At 42.5% G+C, this 25,082-nt stretch overlaps 1 protein-coding gene across 1 annotated transcript in view; it reads left to right on the top strand.

Annotated features, from left to right (window-relative positions):
• Positions 1-25,082, top strand: part of MYO7A (myosin VIIA) — a 315,688-nt gene that overhangs the window by 167,764 nt on the left and 122,842 nt on the right. Inside the window, exons 15-16 of the mRNA XM_069759369.1 lie at positions 15,615-15,721; positions 17,743-17,799. Coding sequence (XP_069615470.1) covers positions 15,615-15,721; positions 17,743-17,799 — 164 coding nt within the window. The remainder of the gene's footprint in view (positions 1-15,614; positions 15,722-17,742; positions 17,800-25,082) is intronic.

The raw sequence follows: 25,082 nt of genomic DNA, 5'->3' as shown, positions 1-25,082 counted from the left end.
GCAGTGATAGGTGACTTTGTGGAACTTTCTCCCATCTCCCTACTGCATCTCTGGAGCTCAGCCACAGTGATCTTGGGGTTCTTCTTTACCTCTCTCACCAAGGCTCTTCTCCCACGATTGCTCAGTTTGGCTGGACAGCCTGGTCTAGGGAGACTTCTGGTTGTGCCAAACTTATTCCATTTAAGGATTATGGAGGCCACTGTGCTCTTAGGAACCTTGAGTAGTGCAAAAATTATGTGGCAACCTTGGCCAGGTCTGTGCCATGCCACAATTCTGTCTCTGAGCTCCTTGGCCAGTTTCTTTTTACCTCATGATTCTCCTTTGGTTCCAAATCAAGTACTATCAGTTTAATTAAACACAGCAGGACTCCAATGAAGGAGTAGAACCATCTCAAGAGGATCACAAGGAAATGGACAGCAGGTGACTTAAATATGAGTGTCTGAGCAAAGGGGTTGAATACTTATGATCATGTGATATTTCAGTTTTTCTTTTTTATTAAATTTGCAAAAATTACTACATTTCTGTCATTTTTCAGTCAAGATGGGGTGCAGAGTGTACATTAATGAGAAAAAAATGAAATTTTATGAATTTACCAAATGCCTGCAATGAAACAAAGAGTGAAAAATGTAAAGGTGTCTGAATACTTTGCATACCCACTGTAGTAGTAAATTTACATTACTTGTTAATATGTTGAGAGCATCATAAAGCAATGGCAAAATAAAATAAGACAAAGTATAAAACATCACAATATAACAAAAAAAACACAGTAGCTCCGTATCATAAAAAATAATGACTTAGTATGAGCAATGCAAGTATTATAGATCAGCACACAGTAATATAATAAATATAATAATCATGCCCTCACACAATAAGATACTATATATACAGTACAGACCAAAAGTTTGGACACACCTTCTCATTTAAAGATTTTTCTGTATTTTCATGACTATGAAAATTGTACATTCACACTGAAGGCATCAAAACTATGAATTAGCACATGTGGAATTATATACTTAACCAAAAAGTGTGAAACAACTAAAATTATGTCTTATATTCTAGGTTCTTCAAAGTAGCCACATTTTGCTTTGATGACTGCTTTGAACACTCTTGGCATTCTCTTGATGAGCTTCAAGAGGTAGTCACTGGGAATGGTCTTCCAACAATCTTGAAGGAGTTCCCAGAGATACTTAGCACTTGTTGGCCCTTTTGCCTACACTCTGCGGTCCAGCTCACCCCAAACCATCTCGATTGGGTTCAGGTCTGGTGACTGTGGAGGCCAGGTCATCTGGTGTAGCACCCATCACTCTCCTTCTTGATCAAATAGCCCTTACACAGCCTGGAGGTGTGTTTGGGGTCATTGTCCTGTTGAAAAATAAATGATGGTCCAACTAAATGCAAACCGGATGGAATATCATGCCTCTGCAAGATGCTGTGGTAGCCATGCTGGTTCAGTATGCCTTTAATTTTGAATAAATCCCCAACAGTGTCACCAGCAAAGCACCCCCACACCATCACACCTCCTCCTCCATGCTTCACGGTGGGAACCAGGCATGTAGAGTCCATCCCTCCGTTCACCTTTTCTGCGTCGCACAAAGACACGGTGGTTGGAACCAAAGATCTCACATTTGGACTCATCAGACCAAAGCACAGATTTCCACTGGTCTAATGTCCATTCCTTGTGTTCTTTAGCCCAAACAAGTCTCTTCTGGTTGTTGCCTGTCCTTAGCAGTGGTTTCTGTTATGATCCGGTGACCTTGGAGCAGCATGAAAACTTTCACTGGAGTAGGTGGTAACTATACTGACCGCAAATCCTGATCTTAACACCGCAACTAGAAGTAGCCGTGGGGTGTACCTAACAAGCCCTAGACACCTCGTCACAGCCGGAGGACTAAATACCCCTAAAGATGGAAATAGGAATACTACCTTGTCTCAGAGCAGAACCCCAAAGGATAGGCAGCCCCCCACAAATATTGGCTGTGAGTAGGAGAGGAAAGACACACACAGTCAGGAAAACAGGATTTAGCACAAGAGGCCAATCTAGCTAAAATAGGAAAGGATAGGACAGAGTTCTGTGCGGTCAGTATTAAAACCCTTTCAAAAATATCCACAGCCGATTATACAAAAATTCCTCCATCTAACTAAAGACGTGGAACGTATATCTGCAACTCCAGAGACTACTAAACTCAGAGCAGGAATACAATCAAAAAACAAAAAGAAACAGACACTTATCTTTGCTGAATTGGCAGCTAAGCAGGAGAAGCCAGACAGAGATCCAACACTTCCCAAGAAACATTGACAACTGGCAAGGACTAATGAGTCCTACAAACCTAAGTACCCCAGTCAGAACTGCAATCAGCAGATACACGTGTCCAGGACTGCAGCCCAGAGACCACTGCATTACCACCTACAACCACCGGAGGGAGCCCAAAAGCAGAATTCACAACAGGTTTCCTAGCAGCTATTTTACCATGAAGGCCTGCTGCACAAAGTCTCCTCTTAACAGTTGTTGTAGAGATGTGTCTGCTGTTAGAACTCTGTGTGGCATTGACCTGGTCTCTAATCTGAGCTGCTGCTAACCTGCGATTTCTGAGGCTGGTGACTCGGATAAACTTATCCTCAGAAGCAGAGGTGACTCTTGGTCTTCCTTTCCTGGGGCGGTCCTCATGTGAGCCAGTTTCTTTGTAGCACTTGATGGTTGTTGCAACTCCACTTGGGGACACTTTCAAAGTTTTCCCAATTTTTCGGACTGACTGACCTTCATTTCTTAAAGTAATGATGGCCACTCGTTTTTCTTTACTTAGCTGCTTTTTTCTTGCCATAATACAAATTCTAACAGTCTATTCAGTAGAACTATCAGCAATGTATCCACCAGACTTCTTCACAACACAACTGATGGTCCCAACCCCATTTATAAGGCAAGAAATCCCACTTATTAAACCTGACAGGGCACACCTGTGAAGTGAAAACCATTCCCGGTGACTACCTCTTGAAGCTCATCAAGAGAATGCCAAAAGTGTGCAAAGCAGTCATCAAAGCAAAAGGTGGCTACTTTGAAGAACCTAGAATATAAGACATAATTTTAGTTGTTTCACACTTTTTTGTTAAGTTTATAATTCCACATGTGTTAATTCATAGTTTTGATGCCTTCAGTGTGAATGTACAATTTTCATAGTCATGAAAATACAGAAAAATCTTTAAATGAGAAGGTGTGTCCAAACTTTTGATCTGTACTGTATATACAATAACACATTGCAAAATATCGCAATGCAACATAACATTATGCAACTAATATGAGTTATTGAATTTATATACATATATTCACAAAATACAATATAATGCTCAACATGTTTTCACAGAACATAATACAGAACAAACAACCACCATGCAATATAAGATAATACAACATATATAAACTAACAATACAATGTAACACCGCAGAACATAACACACAACATAATACAGCATAGCGCTATAGGACGTGGCATAATACAGCATAGAACTATAGGACGTGGCATAATACAGCATAGCGCTACAGGACATATTATAATACAGCATAGTACTATAGGACGTGGCATAATACAGCATAGAACTATAGGACGTGGCATAATACAGCATAGCGCTACAGGACGTGTTATAATACAGCATAGTACTATAGAACATAGCATAATGCAGCATAGTACTATAGGATGTGACATAATGCAGCATAGTGCTGTAGGACATGGCATAATACAGCATAGAGCTATAGGACGTGGCATAATACAGCATACTGCTGTAGGACATGGCATAATACAGCATAGCGCTATAGGACATGGCATAATACAGCATAGTACTATAGGACATGGCATAATACAGCATAGTACTATAGGACATGGCATAATACAGCATAGCGCTATAGGACATGGCATAATACAGCATAGTGCTATAGGACATGGCATAATACAGCATAGCGCTATAGGACGTGGCATAATACAGCATAGCGCTATAGGATGTGGCATAATACAGCATAGCGCTATAGGACGTGGCATAATACAGCATAGCGCTATAGGACGTGGCATAATACAGCATAGTACTATAGGATGTGGCATAATACAGCATAGTGCTGTAGGACATGGCATAATACAGCATAGCGCTATAGGACATGGCATAATACAGCATAGTGCTATAGGATGTGGCATAATACAGCATAGCGCTATAGGACGTGACATAATACAGCATAGCGCTATAGGACGTGGCATAATACAGCATAGCGCTATAGGACGTGGCATAATACAGCATAGCGATATAGGACGTGGCATAATACAGCATAGCACTATAGGACATGTTATAATACAGCATAGTACTATAGGATGTGGCATAATATAGCATAGTGCTATAGGACGTGACATAATACAGCATAGTACTATAGGATGTGGCATAATACAGCATAGCGCTATAGGACGTGGTATAATACAGCATAGTACTATAGGATGTGGCATAATACAGCATAGCGCTATAGGACGTGGCATAATACAGCATAGTGCTATAGGATGTGGTATAATACAGCATAGCGCTATAGGACGTGACATAATACAGCATAGTGCTATAGGATGTGGCATAATACAGCATAGAGCTATAGGACGTGGCATAATACAGCATAGTACTATAGGACGTGGCATAATACAGCATAGCGCTATAGGACGTGACATAATACAGCATAGTGCTATAGGACATGGCATAATACAGCATAGCGCTATAGGACGTGGTATAATACAGCATAGCGCTATAGGACGTGACATAATACAGCATAGTGCTATAGGATGTGGTATAATACAGCATAGTGCTATAGGACGTGACATAATACAGCATAGTGCTATAGGATGTGGTATAATACAGCATAGTGCTATAGGACGTGACATAATACAGCATAGCGCTATAGGACGTGACATAATACAGCATAGCGCTATAGGACGTGGCATAATACAGCATAGTGCTATAGGACGTGGCATAATACAGCATAGCACTATAGGACGTGTTATAATACAGCATAGTACTATAGGATGTGGCATAATATAGCATAGTGCTATAGGATGTAGCATAATACAGCATAGCGCTATAGGATGTGACATAATACAGCATAGTACTATAGGATGTGACATAATACAGCATAGTACTATAGGATGTGACATAATACAGCATAGCGCTATAGGACGTGGTATAATATAGCATAGTACTATGGGATGTGGCATAATACAGCATAGCACTATAGGACGTGGCATAATACAGCATAGCACTATAGGACGTGACATAATACAGCATAGTACTATAGGATGTGACATAATACAGCATAGTACTATAGGATGTGACATAATACAGCATAGCGCTATAGGACGTGGTATAATACAGCATAGTACTATGGGATGTGGCATAATACAGCATAGTGCTATAGGACGTGGCATAATACAGCATAGTACTATAGGATGTGACATAATACAGCATAGTACTATAGGATGTGACATAATACAGCATAGCGCTATAGGACGTGGTATAATACAGCATAGTACTATGGGATGTGGCATAATACAGCATAGCACTATAGGACGTGGCATAATACAGCATAGCACTATAGGACGTGACATAATACAGCATAGCACTATAGGACGTGACATAATACAGCATAGTACTATAGGATGTGACATAATACGGCATAGCGCTATAAGACATGGTATAATACAGCATAGTACTATGGGATGTGGCATAATACAGCATAGCGCTATAGGAAGTGGCATAATACAGCATAGTGCTATAGGATGTGGTATAATACAGCATAGCGCTATAGGACGTGACATAATACAGCATAGTGCTATAGGATGTGGCATAATACGGCATAGAGCTATAGGATGTGGTATAATACAGCATAGCGCTATAGGACGTGACATAATACAGCATAGTGCTATAGGATGTGGCATAATACGGCATAGAGCTATAGGACGTGGCGTAATACAGGATAGTACTATAGGATGTGGCATAATACAGCATAGCGCTGTAGGACGTGACATAATACAGCATAGTACTATAGGATGTGGCATAATACAGCATAGCGCTATAGGACGTGGCATAATACAGCAGAGTGCTATAGGATGTGGCATAATACAGCATAGCGCTATAGGACGTGACATAATACAGCATAGCGCTATAGGACGTGACATAATACAGCATAGCGCTATAGGACATGGCATAATACAGCATAGCGCTATAGGACGTGGCATAATACAGCATAGCGCTATAGGACGTGACATAATACAGTATAGTACTATAGGATGTGGCATAATACAGCATAGCGCTATAGGACGTGGTATAATACAGCATAGTACTATAGGATGTGGCATAATACAGCATAGCGCTATAGGACGTGGCATAATACAGCATAATGCTATAGGATGTGGCATAATACAGCATAGCACTATAGGACGTGGCATAATACAGCATAGTACTATAGGATGTGGCATAAACAAAGAATTAAGACAGGCAATTAACAGTAAAAAGAAAGCATTTGCACTACTAAAGCAGGATGGCACCATTGAAGCTCTAAAAAACTATAGGGAGAAAAATACTTTATCTAAAAAACTAATTAAAGCTGCCAAAAAGGAAACAGAGAAGCACATTGCTAAGGAGAGTAAAACTAATCCCAAACTGTTCTTCAACTATATCAATAGTAAAAGAATAAAAACTGAAAATGTAGGCCCCTTAAAAAATAGTGAGGAAAGAATGGTTGTAGATGACGAGGAAAAAGCTAACATATTAAACACCTTCTTCTCCACGGTATTCACGGTGGAAAATGAAATGCTAGGTGAAATCCCAAGAAACAATGAAAACCCTATATTAAGGGTCACCAATCTAACCCAAGAAGAGGTGCGAAACCGGCTAAATAAGATTAAAATAGATAAATCTCCGGGTCCGGATGGCATACACCCACGAGTACTAAGAGAACTAAGTAATGTAATAGATAAACCATTATTTCTTATTTTTAGTGACTCTATAGCGACAGGGTCTGTTCCGCAGGACTGGCGCATAGCAAATGTGGTGCCAATATTCAAAAAGGGCTCTAAAAGTGAACCTGGAAATTATAGGCCAGTAAGTCTAACCTCTATTGTTGGTAAAATATTTGAAGGGTTTCTGAGGGATGTTATTCTGGATTATCTCAATGAGAATAACTGTTTAACTCCATATCAGCATGGGTTTATGAGAAATCGCTCCTGTCAAACCAATCTAATCAGTTTTTATGAAGAGGTAAGCTATAGGCTGGACCACGGTGAGTCATTGGACGTGGTATATCTCGATTTTTCCAAAGCGTTTGATACCGTGCTGCACAAGAGGTTGGTACACAAAATGAGAATGCTTGGTCTGGGGGAAATTGTGTGTAAATGGGTTAGTAACTGGCTTAGTGATAGAAAGCAGAGGGTGGTTATAAATGGCATAGTCTCTAACTGGGTCGCTGTGACCAGTGGGGTACCGCAGGGGTCAGTATTGGGACCTGTTCTCTTCAACATATTCATTAATGATCTGGTAGAAGGTTTACACAGTAAAATATCGATATTTGCAGATGATACAAAACTATGTAAAGCAGTTAATACAAGAGAAGATAGTATTCTGCTACAGATGGATCTGGATAAGTTGGAAACTTGGGCTGAAAGGTGGCAGATGAGGTTTAACAATGATAAATGTAAGGTTATACACATGGGAAGAAGGAATCAATGTCACCATTACACACTGAATGGGAAAGCACTGGGTAAATCTGACAGGGAGAAGGACTTGGGGATCCTAGTTAATGATAAACTTACCTGGAGCAGCCAGTGCCAGGCAGCAGCTGCCAAGGCAAACAGGATCATGGGGTGCATTAAAAGAGGTCTGGATACACATGATGAGAGCATTATACTGCCTCTGTACAAATCCCTAGTTAGACCGCACATGGAGTACTGTGTCCAGTTTTGGGCACCGGTGCTCATGAAGGATATAATGGAACTAGAGAGAGTACAAAGGAGGGCAACAAAATTAATAAAGGGGATGGGAGAACTACAATACCCAGATAGATTAGCGAAATTAGGATTATTTAGTCTAGAAAAAAGACGACTGAGGGGCGATCTAATAACCATGTATAAGTATATAAGGGGACAATACAAATATCTCGCTGAGGATCTGTTTATACCAAGGAAGGTGACGGGCACAAGGGGGCATTCTTTGCGTCTGGAGGAGAGAAGGTTTTTCCACCAACATAGAAGAGGATTCTTTACTGTTAGGGCAGTGAGAATCTGGAATTGCTTGCCTGAGGAGGTGGTGATGGCGAACTCAGTCGAGGGGTTCAAGAGAGGCCTGGATGTCTTCCTGGAGCAGAACAATATTGTATCATACAATTATTAGGTTCTGTAGAAGGACCAGGGACTGTAGAAACCAGGGATTCAAGCTTGAGGAGGCTAATTTGCATATTCCAGGTGCCTTCTGGGAAAAGCGAAGTCTCCCTAAGCTAGAAGATCGTTGGGTACAGCCGGGACCAGCTGCTTGGAAAGCATCGCCAAACCAAATTTTTGCCTGTAGGATATTATTGCAAGAGAGCTTGGCTGAGTAGATTACACAAGAAGGAAAACACACAGCAAGTCAGCAGAATCTAGGAGCAACATGGCAGATGTGACAACCTACATGGTGAGCTGCAGCATGTGCTACATGTTCACAGACCGACCAGAAGAAGAATCAAATTTCACCTGTCAGAAGTGTAGACTAGTGGCCCTTTTAGAAGAAAAGGTGCGGGGTCTGGAAGAAAGAATAGCAACTTTGAAACTCATCAAAGAGAATGAAGACTTTCTAGACAGAACAGAAGCATCTCTACTGGTCACAGAAGGTGAAAAAAGTGTCAGAGAACCTCCAAAAGCAGATGAGTGGAAGCATGTGACCAAAAGAAGCAAGAAGACCATGGAGAAATCACCAACCACACAACTGAAGAACCGATATCAAATCTTTGTAGAGGATGAAGATGGCACACCTAAGGATGAAGCAATACCAGCAAGCAAAAAAGAAAAGGGCACACATCAACAAGTGACAGCAAAAAGTACAGCCAAGAAGCAACGAAGAGTGGTGGTGGTGGGAGACTCACTACTGAGAGGCACAGAAGCAGCCATCTGCAGACCGGACATAACTGCAAGAGAAGTATGCTGCCTTCCAGGTGCGATGATCAAGGATGTGACCGATAGGATACCAAAGCTCTTCAGCTCCAAGGACGTCCACCCATTTCTTCTGATACATGTTGGCACCAATGACACGGCAAGGAAAGACCTACCGACAATCTGCAAAGACTTTGAAGAGTTGGGGAAGAAAGTAAAGGAACTGGATGCACAGGTAGTTTTTTCTTCTATCCTTCCAGTAGACGGGCATGGCACCAGGAGATGGAACAGGATCCTTGATGCAAACAACTGGCTAAGACGATGGTGCAGACAAGGATTCGGATTCCTGGACCACGGTGTGAATTACTGGTACGATGGACTCCTCGCCAGAGATGGACTACACCTCAACAAACCTGGGAAACACACATTCGCCAGAAGACTCACTACACTCATCAGGAGGGCGTTAAACTAGAAGAAGAGGGGACGGGAAGAAAAACATTAGACTTGAACAAAGAAGACCCAGGAAAACATACTCAGATGGGAGGTAAGAACATTTCTAAAGCAATCCACAGCGAGGAGATTGGAACAAAACAAAATCCTCTAAACTGCATGCTCGCAAACGCCAGAAGCCTGACAAACAAGATGGAAGAACTAGAAGCAGAAATATCTACAGGTAACTTTGACATAGTGGGAATAACCGAGACATGGTTAGATGAAAGCTATGACTGGGCAGTTAACTTACAGGGTTACAGTCTGTTTAGAAAGGATCGTAAAAATCGGAGAGGAGGAGGGGTTTGTCTCTATGTAAAGTCTTGTCTTAAGTCCACTTTAAGGGAGGATATTAGCGAAGGAAATGAGGATGTCGAGTCCATATGGGTCGAAATTCATGGAGGGAAAAATGGTAACAAAATTCTCATTGGGGTCTGTTACAAACCCCCAAATATAACAGAAACCATGGAAAGTCTACTTCTAAAGCAGATAGATGAAGCTGCAACCCATAATGAAGTCCTGGTTATGGGGGACTTTAACTACCCGGATATTAACTGGGAAACAGAAACCTGTGAAACCCATAAAGGCAACAGGTTTCTGCTAATAACCAAGAAAAATTATCTTTCACAATTGGTGCAGAATCCAACCAAAGGAGCAGCACTTTTAGACCTAATACTATCTAATAGACCTGACAGAATAACAAATCTGCAGGTGGTCGGGCATCTAGGAAATAGCGACCACAATATTGTACAGTTTCACCTGTCTTTCACTAGGGGCACTTGTCAGGGAGTCACAAAACACTGAACTTTAGGAAGGCAAAGTTTGACCAGCTTAGAGATGCCCTTAATCTGGTAGACTGGGACAATATCCTCAGAAATAAGAATACAGATAATAAATGGGAAATGTTTAAGAACATCCTAAATAGGCAGTGCAAGCGGTTTATACCTTGTGGGAATAAAAGGACTAGAAATAGGAAAAACCCAATGTGGCTAAACAAAGAAGTAAGACAGGCAATTAACAGTAAAAAGAAAGCATTTGCACTACTAAAGCAGGATGGCACCATTGAAGCTCTAAAAAACTATAGGGAGAAAAATACTTTATCTAAAAAACTAATTAAAGCTGCCAAAAAGGAAACAGAGAAGCACATTGCTAAGGAGAGTAAAACTAATCCCAAACTGTTCTTCAACTATATCAATAGTAAAAGAATAAAAACTGAAAATGTAGGCCCCTTAAAAAATAGTGAGGAAAGAATGGTTGTAGATGACGAGGAAAAAGCTAACATATTAAACACCTTCTTCTCCACGGTATTCACGGTGGAAAATGAAATGCTAGGTGAAATCCCAAGAAACAATGAAAACCCTATATTAAGGGTCACCAATCTAACCCAAGAAGAGGTGCGAAATCGGCTAAATAAGATTAAAATAGATAAATCTCCGGGTCCGGATGGCATACACCCACGAGTACTAAGGTAACTAAGTAATGTAATAGATAAACCATTATTTCTTATTTTTAGGGACTCTATAGCGACAGGATCTGTTCCGCAGGACTGGCGCATAGCAAATGTGGTGCCAATATTCAAAAAGGGCTCTAAAAGTGAACCTGGAAATCATAGGCCAGTAAGTCTAACCTCTATTGTTGGTAAAATATTTGAAGGGTTTCTGAGGGATGTTATTCTGGATTATCTCAATGAGAATAACTGTTTAACTCCATATCAGCATGGGTTTATGAGAAATCGCTCCTGTCAAACCAATCTAATCAGTTTTTATGAAGAGGTAAGCTATAGGCTGGACCACGGTGAGTCATTGGACGTGGTATATCTCGATTTTTCCAAAGCGTTTGATACCGTGCCGCACAAGAGGTTGGTACACAAAATGAGAATGCTTGGTCTGGGGGAAAATGTGTGTAAATGGGTTAGTAACTGGCTTAGTGATAGAAAGCAGAGGGTGGTTATAAATGGTATAGTCTCTAACTGGGTCGCTGTGACCAGTGGGGTACCGCAGGGGTCAGTATTGGGACCTGTTCTCTTCAACATATTCATTAATGATCTGGTAGAAGGTTTACACAGTAAAATATCGATATTTGCAGATGATACAAAACTATGTAAAGCAGTTAATACAAGAGAAGATAGTATTCTGCTACAGATGGATCTGGATAAGTTGGAAACTTGGGCTGAAAGGTGGCAGATGAGGTTTAACAATGATAAATGTAAGGTTATACACATGGGAAGAAGGAATCAATATCACCATTACACACTGAATGGGAAACCACTGGGTAAATCTGACAGGGAGAAGGACTTGGGGATCCTAGTTAATGATAAACTTACCTGGAGCAGCCAGTGCCAGGCAGCAGCTGCCAAGGCAAACAGGATCATGGGGTGCATTAAAAGAGGTCTGGATACACATGATGAGAGCATTATACTGCCTCTGTACAAATCCCTAGTTAGACCGCACATGGAGTACTGTGTCCAGTTTTGGGCACCGGTGCTCATGAAGGATATAATGGAACTAGAGAGAGTACAAAGGAGGGCAACAAAATTAATAAAGGGGATGGGAGAACTACAATACCCAGATAGATTAGTGAAATTAGGATTATTTAGTCTAGAAAAAAGACGACTGAGGGGCGATCTAATAACCATGTATAAGTATATAAGGGGACAATACAAATATCTCGCTGAGGATCTGTTTATACCAAGGAAGGTGACGGGCACAAGGGGGCATTCTTTGCGTCTGGAGGAGAGAAGGTTTTTCCACCAACATAGAAGAGGATTCTTTACTGTTAGGGCAGTGAGAATCTGGAATTGCTTGCCTGAGGAGGTGGTGATGGCGAACTCAGTCGAGGGGTTCAAGAGAGGCCTGGATGTCTTCCTGGAGCAGAACAATATTGTATCATACAATTATTAGGTTCTGTAGAAGGACGTAGATCTGGGGATGTATTATGATGGAATATAGGCTGAACTGGATGGACAAATGTCTTTTTTCGGCCTTACTAACTATGTTACTATGTTATAATACAGCATAGTGCTATAGGATGTGGCATAATACAGCATAGAGCTATAGGACGTGGCATAATACAGCATAGTACTATAGGATGTGGCATAATACAGCATAGCGCTGTAGGACGTGACATAATACAGCATAGTACGATAGGATGTGGCATAATACAGCATAGCGCTATAGGACGTGGCATAATACAGCAGAGTGCTATAGGATGTGGCATAATACAGCATAGCGCTATAGGACGTGACATAATACAGCATAGCGCTATAGGACGTGACATAATACAGCATAGCGCTATAGGACATGGCATAATACAGCATAGCGCTATAGGACGTGGCATAATACAGCATAGTACTATAGGATGTGGCATAATACAGCATAGCGCTATAGGACGTGGCATAATACAGCATAGTGCTATAGGATGAAGACACAAAAGAGAATAGTAAAACCAAAAACACTCAGTTTGAAAAAATGTTGCAGTAATCCGCAAGTGCTAGTAAAAGATGTAAAAAACAGGGTATTTGGTTGATACGTTTTTTGCAAAAAATGTATACTAAGCTGCTCTACCAATCTTCACGGTATACCCTTATCAGAGCAGTCCTAACTAATGTATGCAATCCCTATCTGATGTATTTAAAAACCTGATCATCTGTATATAACCTGTGTGAACAGGGTTCAGAGAGGAAAAATCCATGTGTGCATACAGGGTAGAACAGCTTTTGTGCAGATAGCCCAAGAGGAGTGGTGGAACTCCCCAGTCTTGTAGACACAAGAGAACAATTATGGAAACAGGAACACATGGGCTACTTGCACAGTGAACAAGTCTGTATGATCATGTTCACACACCACCAAGAAACCTGAAGACACAAAAGAGAATAGTAAAACCAAAAACACTCAGTTTGAAAAAATGTTGCAGTAATCCGCAAGTGCTAGTAAAAGATGTAAAAAACAGGGTATTTGGTTGATACGTTTTTTGCAAAAAATGTATACTAAGCTGCTCTACCAATCTTCACGGTATACCCTTATCAGAGCAGTCCTAACTAATGTATGCAATCCCTATCTGATGTATTTAAAAACCTGATCATCTGTATATAACCTGTGTGAACAGGGTTCAGAGAGGAAAAATCCATGTGTGCATACAGGGTAGAACAGCTTTTGTGCAGATAGCCCAAGAGGAGTGGTGGAACTCCCCAGTCTTGTAGACACAAGAGAACAATTATGGAAACAGGAACACATGGGCTACTTGCACAGTGAACAAGTCTGTATGATCATGTTCACACACCACCAAGAAACCTGAAGACACAAAAGAGAATAGTAAAACCAAAAACACTCAGTTTGAAAAAATGTTGCAGTAATCCGCAAGTGCTAGTAAAAGATGTAAAAAACAGGGTATTTGGTTGATACGTTTTTTGCAAAAAATGTATACTAAGCTGCTCTACCAATCTTCACGGTATACCCTTATCAGAGCAGTCCTAACTAATGTATGCAATCCCTATCTGATGTATTTAAAAACCTGATCATCTGTATATAACCTGTGTGAACAGGGTTCAGAGAGGAAAAATCCATGTGTGCATACAGGGTAGAACAGCTTTTGTGCAGATAGCCCAAGAGGAGTGGTGGAACTCCCCAGTCTTGTAGACACAAGAGAACAATTATGGAAACAGGAACACATGGGCTACTTGCACAGTGAACAAGTCTGTATGATCATGTTCACACACCACCAAGAAACCTGAAGACACAAAAGAGAATAGTAAAACCAAAAACACTCAGTTTGAAAAAATGTTGCAGTAATCCGCAAGTGCTAGTAAAAGATGTAAAAAACAGGGTATTATAGTGCTATAGGATGTGGCATAATACAGCATAGTGCTATAGGATGTGGCATAATACAGCATAGTACTATAGGATGTGGCATAATACAGCATAGTGCTATAGGATGTGGCATAATACAGCATAGCACTATAGGACGTGGCATAATACAGCATAGAGCTATAGGACGTGGCATAATACAGCATAGTACTATAGGATGTGGCATAATACAGCATAGAGCTATAGGACGTGGCATAATACAGCATAGTACGATAGGATGTGGCATAATACAGCATAGAGCTATAGGACGTGGCATAATACAGCATAGTACTATAGGATGTGGCATAATACAGCATAGAGCTATAGGACGTGGCATAATACAGCATAGTACGATAGGATGTGGCATAATACAGCATAGCGCTATAGGACATGGCATAATACAGCAGAGTGCTATAGGATGTGGCATAATACAGCATAGCGCTATAGGACGTGACATAATACAGCATAGCGCTATAGGACGTGACATAATACAGCATAGCGCTATAGGACATGGCATAATACAGCATAGCGCTATAGGACGTGGCATAATACAGCATAGCGCTATAGGACATGACATAATACAGTATAGTACTATAGGATGTGGCATAATACAGCATAGCGCTATAGGACGTGGTATAATACAGCATAGTACTATAGGATGTGGCATAATACAGCATAGCGCTATAGGACGTGGCATAATACAGCATAGTGCTATAGGATGTGGCATAATACAGCATAGTGCTATAGGATGTGGCATAATACAGCATAGCACTATAGGACGTGGCATAGTACAGCATAGTGCTATAGGATGTGGCATAATACAGCATAGCACTATAGGACGTGGCATAATACAGCATAGTACTATAGGACGTGGCATAATACAGCATAGTACTATAGGACGTGGCATAATACAGCATAGTGCTATAGGACGTGGCATAATACAGCATAGTACTATAGGACGTGGCATAATACAGCATAGCGCTATAGGACGTGGCATAATACAGCATAGTACTATAGGACGTGGCATAATACAGCATAGCGCTATAGGACGTGGCATAATACAGCATAGTACTATAGGACGTGGCATAATACAGCATAGTGCTGCACACTGCAATCTTGTGGTACATTATAGTAAAAGATATTGGTCGCATTTCAGGATTCCTGGAGAAGAATCGGGACACTCTTCATGGAGATATTATACAGCTGGTCCACTCATCGAAGAATAAATTCATCAAGCAGATATTTCAGGCTGATGTGGCGATGGTAAATATTTATATGTAGAATGTGAGTGTGATGGGGATCACAGCTGTATATGTACTGTGCAGGACAGGAACCCAGGGTACACCCCTATAAGGACTGTACTACACATGGTGTTATACCTGTATATAATGGCACATTGGGTAGAAAGACACTCGGGGTACAGGATAATGACACTGACGCTTGGGGTACAGGATAATGACACTGACGCTTGGGGTACAGGATAATGACACTGACGCTTGGGGTACAGGATAATGACACTGACACTCGGGGTACAGGATAATGACACTGACACTCGGGGTACAGGATGATGACACTGACACTCGGGGTACAGGATAATGACACTGACACTCGGGGTTCAGGATAATGACACTGACACTCGGGGTATAGGATAATGACACTGACACTCGGGGTACAGGATAATGACACTGACACTCGGGGTACAGGATAATGACACTGACACTGGGGGTACAGGATAATGACACTGACACTGGGGGTACAGGATAATGACACTGACACTCGGGGTACAGGATAATGACACTGACACTCGGGGTACAGGATAATGACACTGACACTCGGGGTACAGGATAATGACACTGACACTGGGGGTACAGGATAATGACACTGACACTGGGGGTACAGGATAATGACACTGACACTCGGGGTACAGGATAATGACACTGACACTGGGGGTACAGGATAATGACACTGACACTGGGGGTACAGGATAATGACACTGACACTCGGGGTACAGGATAATGACACTGACACTCGGGGTTCAGGATAATGACACTGACACTGGGGGTACAGGATAATGACACTGACACTGGGGGTACAGGATAATGACACTGACACTCGGGGTACAGGATAATGACACCGACACTCGGGGTACAGGATAATGACACTGACACTCGGGGTACAGGATAATGACACCGACACTCGGGGTACAGGATAATGACACCGACACTCGGGGTACAGGATAATGACACCGACACTCGGGGTACAGGATAATGACACTGACACTGGGGGTACAGGATAATGACACTCGGGGTACAGGATAATGACACTGACACTCGGGGTACAGGATGATGACACTGACACTCGGGGTACAGGATAATGACACCGACACTCGGGGTACAGGATAATGACACTGACACTCGGGGTACAGGATAATGACACTCGGGGTACAGGATAATGACACTGACACTCGGGGTACAGGATGATGACACTGACACTCGGGGTACAGGATAATGACACCGACACTCGGGGTACAGGATAATGACACTGACACTCGGGGTACAGGATAATGACACCGACACTCGAGGTACAGGATAATGACACCGACACTCGGGGTACAGGATAATGGCACTGACACTTGGGGTACAGGATAATGACACTGACACTGGGGTACAGGATGATGACACTGACACTCGGGGTACAGGATAATGACACTGACACTGGGGGTACAGGATAATGACACTGACACTCGGGGTACAGGATAATGACACTGACACTCGGGGTACAGGATAATGACACTCAGGGTACAGGATAATGACACTGACACTCGGGGTACAGGATAATGACACTGACACTCGGGGTACAGGATAATGACACTTGGGGTACAGGATAATGACACTGACACTCGGGGTACAGGATGATGACACTTGGGGTACAGGATGATGACACTGACACTCGGGGTACAGGATAATGACACTTGGGGTACAGGATAATGACACTGACACTCGGGGTACAGGATGATGACACTGACACTCGGGGTACAGGATAATGACACTCGGGGTACAGGACAATGGCAGGCACAGTTAGTTATTCTAGATATTTACAGTTTCGGGTGTTCCTTGTTGCTGTGCACACAGGGACATTGTGTAATAATAATCCACTGATTAGATAACCTTGTCCTCCACGTCGCCCTCCGGGTGACACTTATGTCTTCACAACTGTTAATCGCCTTATACTGACCAGTCTTCTGTCTGTTTCTCTGTCTTCTCCGCTTTGCCCCTGTCCTGTAGTTTCTCTGTGGCTATTTCACCAGTGCTTTTGGCCAATCATCTACCCTTCCTACAAAGGTAAAGAAAGGTCTCTGTCCTCTCTCCCCCGGTCACTTGTACTGTGAAGCATTTGTTCCTCTGTATCTGTATTATTATGTCATTTGTAGTGATTCTCTTTGAGCGATGACATTAAAATCACCCGTCACATGACAACATAATACATGACAATAAAATGTAACACTCCATAATACAGCACTACATAATACAGCACTACATAATACAGCACTACTTAATACAGGACAATATAATGTAACACTACATAATACAGCACTACATAATACAGCACTACTTAATACAGGACAATATAATACAGCACTACATAATACAGCACTACATAATACCACACTACCTAATACAGCACTACTTAATACAGGACAATATAATGTAACACTACATAATACAGCACTACATAATACAGCACTACTTAATACAGGACAATATAATACAGCACTCCATAATACAGCACTCCATAATACAGCACTACATAATACAGCACTACATAATACAGCACTACTTAATACAGGACAATATAATGTAACACTACATTGTACAGCACTACATAAAACAGGACAATATAATACAGCATTACATTATACAGAACAACATAATACAGGATATTAGAATGTAACACTACATAATGCAGCAGAACATAATAAAGCAGAGCATAATAGGGACAAGCTGAGGCTAAGGGACAGAATTGGCACATTTAATGGATGCGCCGTTTTGGGGGCAGCTGATGGCTGGTCTTATTAGGCTGGGAAAGGACCAACATCCATGGACCTTCTCAGCCTATTAATATCAGGCTGTCTGCTTTGCTTTATCTGCTTGTTAAAAATAGGAGGGACCCCTTGTCATTTGTTGGGGGTCCCCCATTTTTAATAACCAGCAAAGGCAAAACAGACAGCTGGGGGCTTCTATTAATAAGCTGGTAAGCTCCATGGATATTGGCCATATTACAGCATAATAAGACCAGCTCACAGCTGTCTGCTTTCCCTTGGCTGGTTATTAAAATCAGGGGGGACGTCTTTTTAATTTATTTATTTATTAACCAGTACAGTAAATTACACATGCAAGGCAGAAGAAAGGAAAAGGGAATATCCAGCACGTCTATCCAGTGTAAGTAAAATATCCAAAATTTATTAGAGCATTTTAAAAAACAATATTACAAAAGAGAGAGAGAGACCCTCTCTGCCTGACGCGTTTCTGGCGCACCACGGCGCCCTTAGTCATAGGAACTAATACCATATAGATGAACAGGTTTATATATAGCAAGGAACCAATCACAGACATAGCAATCAATTACATTGAAAAAAGCTGCAGCTAAACACACATAACAAGACTTTTCTCTCCTATTTCAAATACATTGAATATTGCATGAATATATACTTTAACCCCTTAGTGACAGAGCCAATTTGGTACTTAAAGGGAACCTGTCACCCCGTTTTTGAAAGATGAGATATAAATAGTGTGAAATAGGGGCAGAGCTGGGCTTTACATTAGTGTCCTTTTGGTGCCTTTATTCCCCCGGGATGCTGCTGAAATACCTTTGTGAAGTGTCCGTTTTGTCCTGTCAGTCAAGTTGGTCAGGTCGAATGGGCGTTGTAAAATAGCGGTTCCTCCCCCACCTCATGCAATTCCCTGCGAAGTTTAGTTCCGCCGTTGGCGTTATGTTTAGCGCTTGCGCAGTGAATTTGCCTCCGGCAATCTGTGGGCAAAGCATAATTGACATCATTGCGCATGCGCGGGCCTTCACTTTAGCCGGGGTGCCCCGGAAGTTGTCATATCGGCAAAGTGTTATTCTGGATGCCGTATCTCATCCCACACTGCGAGCGTAAGTTTTGTGCCAAGATCGCTCGCCTGCCTTACGCTCGCAGTGTGGGATGAGATACGGCATCCAGAATAACACTTTGCCGATATGACAACTTCCGGGGCACCCCGGCTAAAGTGAAGGCCCGCGCATGCGCAATGATGTCAATTATGCTTTGCCCACAGATGGGCAAAACATAATGCGCAGGCGCCGGAGGCAAATTCACTGCGCAGGCGCTAAGAAAAAGCGCGATCTGTGCTATTCACAGATCGCGTTTACGAAAGACAAGCCGAGAATCAGGGGGAGGAACCGCTATTTTACAACGCCCATTCGACCTGACCAACTTGACTGACAGGACAAAACGGACACTTCACAAAGGTATTTCAGCAGCATCCCGGGGGAATAAAGGCACCAAAAGGACACTAATGTAAAGCCCAGCTCTGCCCCTATTTCACACTATTTATATCTCATCTTTCAAAAACGGGGTGACAGGTTCCCTTTAATGACCAGGCCAATTTTTGCAATTCTGACCACTGTCACTTTATGAGGTTATAACTCTGGAACGCTTCAACGGATCCCGCTGATTCTGAGACTGTTTTTTCGTGACATATTGTACTTCATGTTAGTGGTAACATTTCTTCGATATTACTTGCGATTATTTATGAAAAAAACGGAAATATGGCGAAAATTTTTAAAATTTTGCAATTTTCAAACTTTGTATTTTTATGCCCTTAAATCAGAGAGATATGTCACGAAAAATAGTTAATAAATAACATTTCCCACATGTCTACTTTACATCAGCACAATTTTGGAAACAAAATGTTTTTTTGTTAGGGAGTTATAAGGGTTAAAAGTTGACCAGCAATTTCTCATTTTTACAACACCATTTTTTTTTAGGGACCACATCACATTTGAAGTCATTTTGAGGGGTCTATATGATAGAAAATAATGAAGTGTGACACCATTCTAAAAACTACACCCCTCAAGGTTCTCAAAACCACATTCAAGAAGTTTATTAACCCTTTACGTGCTTCACAGGAACTGAAACAATGTGGAAGGAAAAAATGAACATTTAACTTTTTTTTGCAAACATCTTAATTCAGAACCATTTTTTTTATTTTCACAAGTGTAAAAACAGAAATGGAACCATAAATTTTGTTATGCAATTTCTCCTGAATACGCCAATACCCCATATGTGGGGGTAAACCACTGTTAGGGCGCACCGCATAACTTAGAAGTGAAGGAGCGCCGTTTGACTTTTTCAATGCAGAATTGGGTGGAATTGAGATCGGACGCCATGTCACGTTTAGAGAGCCCCTGATGTGCCTAAACAGTGGAAACCCCCCACAAGTGACACCATTTTGGAAACTAGACCCCTTAAGGAACTTATCTAGATGTGTGGTGAGCACTTTGAATCCCCAAGTGCTTCACAGAAGTTTATAACGTAGAGCCGTGAAAATAAAAAATCGCTTTTGTTTACACAAAAATGATTTTTCGCCCACAAATTCTTATTTTCACAAGGGTAACAGGAGAAATTAGACCACAAAAGTTGTTATGCAATTTCTCCTGAATACGTCGATACCTCATATGTGAGGGTAAACCACTGTTTGGGCGCACCGCAGAGCTTGGAAGTGAAGGAGCGCCGTTTTGGAATGCAGACTTTGATAGAATGGTCTGCGGGTATTATGTTGCGTTTGCAGAGCCCCTGATGTACCTAACCAGTAGAAACCCTCCACAAGTGACCCCATTTTGGAAACTAGACCCCCCAAGGAACTTATCTAGATGTGTGGTGAGAACTTTGAATGCCCAAGTGCTTCACAGAAGTTTAGAATGCAGAGTCGTGACAATAAATATTTTTTTTTTCCACAAAAAAGATATTGTAGCCCCCAAGTTTTTATTTTCACAAGGGTAACAGGAGAAATTGGACTGCAATAGTTGTTGTCCAATTTATCCTGAGTACGCTGATGCACCATATGTGGGGGTAAACCACTGTTTGGGCGCACGGCAGAGCTCGGAAGGGAAGGAGCGCCTTTTTGGAATGCAGACTTTGATAGAATGGTCTGTGGGCATTATGTTGCGATTGCAGAGCCCCTGATGTACCTAAACTGTAGTAATCCCCCATAAGTGACCCCATTTTGGAAACTAGACCCCCCAAGGAACTTATCTAGATGTGTGGTGAGAACTTTGAATGCCCAAGTGCTTCACAGAAGTTTAGAATGCAGAGTCGTGAAAATAAAAAATATTTTTTTTTTCCACAAAAAAGATATTGTAGTCCCCAAGTTTTTATTTTCACAAGGGTAACAGGAGAAATTGGACTGCAATAATTGTTGTCCAATTTATCCCGAGTACGCTGATGCGCCATATGTGGGGGTAAACCACTGTTTGGGCGCACGGCAGAGCTCGGAAGGGAAGGAGCGCCTTTTTGGAATGCAGACTTTGATAGAATGGTCTGTGGGCATTATGTTGCGATTGCAGAGCCCCTGATATACCTAAACTGTAGTAACCCCCCACAAGTGACCCCATTTTGGAAACTAGACCCCCCAAGGAACTTATCTAGATGTGTGGTGAGAACTTTGAATGCCCAAGTGCTTTACAGAAGTTTAGAATGCAGAGTCGTGAAAATAAAAAATATTTTTTTTTTTCACAAAAAAATTTTTGTAGCCCCCAAGTTTTTATTTTCACAAGGGTAACAAGAGAAATTGGACCCCAGAAGTTGTTGTCCAATTTATCCCGAGTACGCTGATGCCCCATATGTGGGGGTAACCCACTGTTTGGGCGCACGGCAGAGCTCAGAAGGGAGGGAGCACCATTTGACTTTTTGAGCGCAAAATTGGCTGTCGTGTTTGGAGACCCCCTGATGTACCTAAACAGTGGAAACCCCCCAATTCTAGCTCCAACCCTAACCCCAACACACCCCTAACCCTAATCCCAACCTGATCCATAATCCTAATCACTAACCCTAACCATAATCACAACCCTTACCCCAAAACAACCCTAATGTCAACCCTAACCATAACCCTAATCAAAACCCTAAATCCAACACACCCCTAATCCTAATCTCAACCCTAACCTCAAACCTAACCCTAATCCCAATACACCCCTAATCACAACCCTAACCTTAACCCTAATCCCAAACCTAACCCTAATCCCAAGCGTAACCCTAATGCCAACCCTAACCCTAATACCAACCCTAATCCAAACCCTAACCCTAATCCCAGCTCTAACCCTAACTTTAGCCCCAACCCTAGCCCTAACTTTAGCCCCAACCCTAACCCTAGCCCTAAGGCTACTTTCACACTTGCGTCGTTTGGCATTCCGTCGCAATCCGTCGTTTTGGACAAGAAACGGATCCTGCAAATGTGCCCGCAGGATGCGTTTTTTGCCCATAGACTTGTATTGCCGACGGATCGTGACGGATGGCCACACGTCGCGTCCGTCGTGCACTGGATCAGTTGTGTTTTGGCGGAGCGTCGGCACAAAAAAACGTTCAATGAAACGTTTTTTTGTACGTCGCATCCGCCATTTCTGACCGCGCATGCGTGGCCGTAACTCCGCCCCCTCCTCCCCAGGACACAGATTGGGCAGCAGATGCGTTGAAAAACTACAGCTGCTGCCCACGTTGTGCACAATTTTCACAACGTGCGTCAGTATGTCGGGCCGACGCATTGCGACGGCCCCGTACCGACGTAAGTGTGAAAGAAGCCTAACCCTAAATTTAGCCCCAACCCTAACCCTAAATTTAGCCCCAACCCTAACCCTAAATTTAGCCCCAACCCTAGCCCTAACCCTAGCCCTAACCCTACCCCTAACCCTACCCCTAACCCTACCCCTAACCCTACCCCTAACCCTAACCCTACCCCTACCCCTAACCCTAACCCTACCCCTAACCCTACCCCTAACCCTACCCCTAACCCTAATTTTAGCCCCAACTGCTGTTCTCCTGCCGGCCGGCAGATGGAGACAGATGGCGGGCGCACTGGGCATGCGTCCGCCATGTTCTTCTGCCGGCGGCCAGGAGGAGCAGCAAGAGGATCCAGGGACCTAGGTGAGTATGCTAGGGTCCCCGAATCCCCCTAATTCTCTGTCCTCTGATGTGCGATCACATCAGAGGACAGAGAATTACACTTTACTTTTTTTTTGCGGTCGCCGGTAAACAGTTAGTTACCGGCGATCGCAAAACAGGGGTCGGTAATACCGACCCCGATCATGCTCTTTGGGGTCTCGGCTACCCCCGGCAGCCGAGACCCCAAAGATTCTCCCGGTGCCGGCCGGCGGGCGCACTGCGCATGCGCCCGCTATTTTGAAGATGGCGGCGCCCACCGGGAGACACGAGGAGCATCGGGGGAGCTAGGTGAGTATTGGGGGGCCACCTGGGACCCCTTTTCTCTGTCCTCCGATGTGCGATCACATCGGAGGACAGAGAAATTAAAAAGAGATCGCTTTTTTTTTTTTTTGCGATCGCCGGTAAACGGTTAATTACCGGCGATCGCAAATGCGGGGTGGGTTAAAAACCCCCCGAATCATGTTCTCTGGGGTCTCGTCTACCCTCGGCAGCCGAGACCCCGGAGAAAATCGGCCTCTGGGGGGCGCTATTGACTTTTTCCACAGCGCCGTTAATTAACGGCGCTGTGGTTTAAGTACCCTTAGCGGCCGCCGTTAAAAGGCGTATCGGCGGTCGCTAAGGGGTTAAATTGCCGCAAAATCTATCTGTTAGTTCAATATATGTAAAAAAGGTCATTCCTGTAATTCATACCGTGTGGATGTTTAGTGTCTAAAGTCAGGATCCAAAAGGCTTCCGCAGTGCTAATTGTTTCTTCCAATCTCCACCTCTAGGTGACTGACTAACCCTTTCTATGCCAAAAAATGAAAAATCTGATGGGTCTCCTTTATGTACAGAAATAAAATGTTTCGTAGCCACAGAATAGCCTGAATTATTGTTATTTATATTTGCTATGTGTTCTGAAATTCTTTTTTTGATTTTCCTTGTGGTGTAACCTATATAGCAAATGTTGCAAGCCTTACATTTTATGCAGTATATAACATGATCAGAGTCACAATTAATAAATGATTTTATATTATAAGTGTCACGATATGGTATGAAATATCATAAGTAGTTCTCTTGCTAGCCTGCGTGGGCTAAGCCCCCCTTCTTGGAGTGATGCTGCAACAGTTTGTAGCTTCAAATTCCTGACTTTCAACTCCCAAGCCCCCCTTCCCTTTCATTCAGCCAAGAGCTGCTTTGCCAATGTACTGGGGAGTTTTATGGCCGAGAGGTATTTACGACTAGGCTCAAATTTTCCTCTAGCAGAGAACTGTTTAGAGGTGTCTAGAAGTTTCTAGGATCCATGAAAGATTCTTTGTTTGGTTTTTGTACGATATTATGCACCATGTTTACGTTAAGAACACGAAAATATATATTCGTATTCTCACTCGGTGTATCTACCCATCCCTTGAAACTCGGGCTTCTAACTCCGTCTGGTAAAGAAGTAGGGTT

This window comes from Ranitomeya imitator, chromosome 3 (assembly GCF_032444005.1).
Source record: "Ranitomeya imitator isolate aRanImi1 chromosome 3, aRanImi1.pri, whole genome shotgun sequence".
Lineage (NCBI taxonomy): Eukaryota > Metazoa > Chordata > Amphibia > Anura > Dendrobatidae > Ranitomeya > Ranitomeya imitator.
The sequence above is the reverse complement of the archived record's forward strand: the minus strand, read 5'-3'. Positions and strand labels throughout refer to the sequence as shown.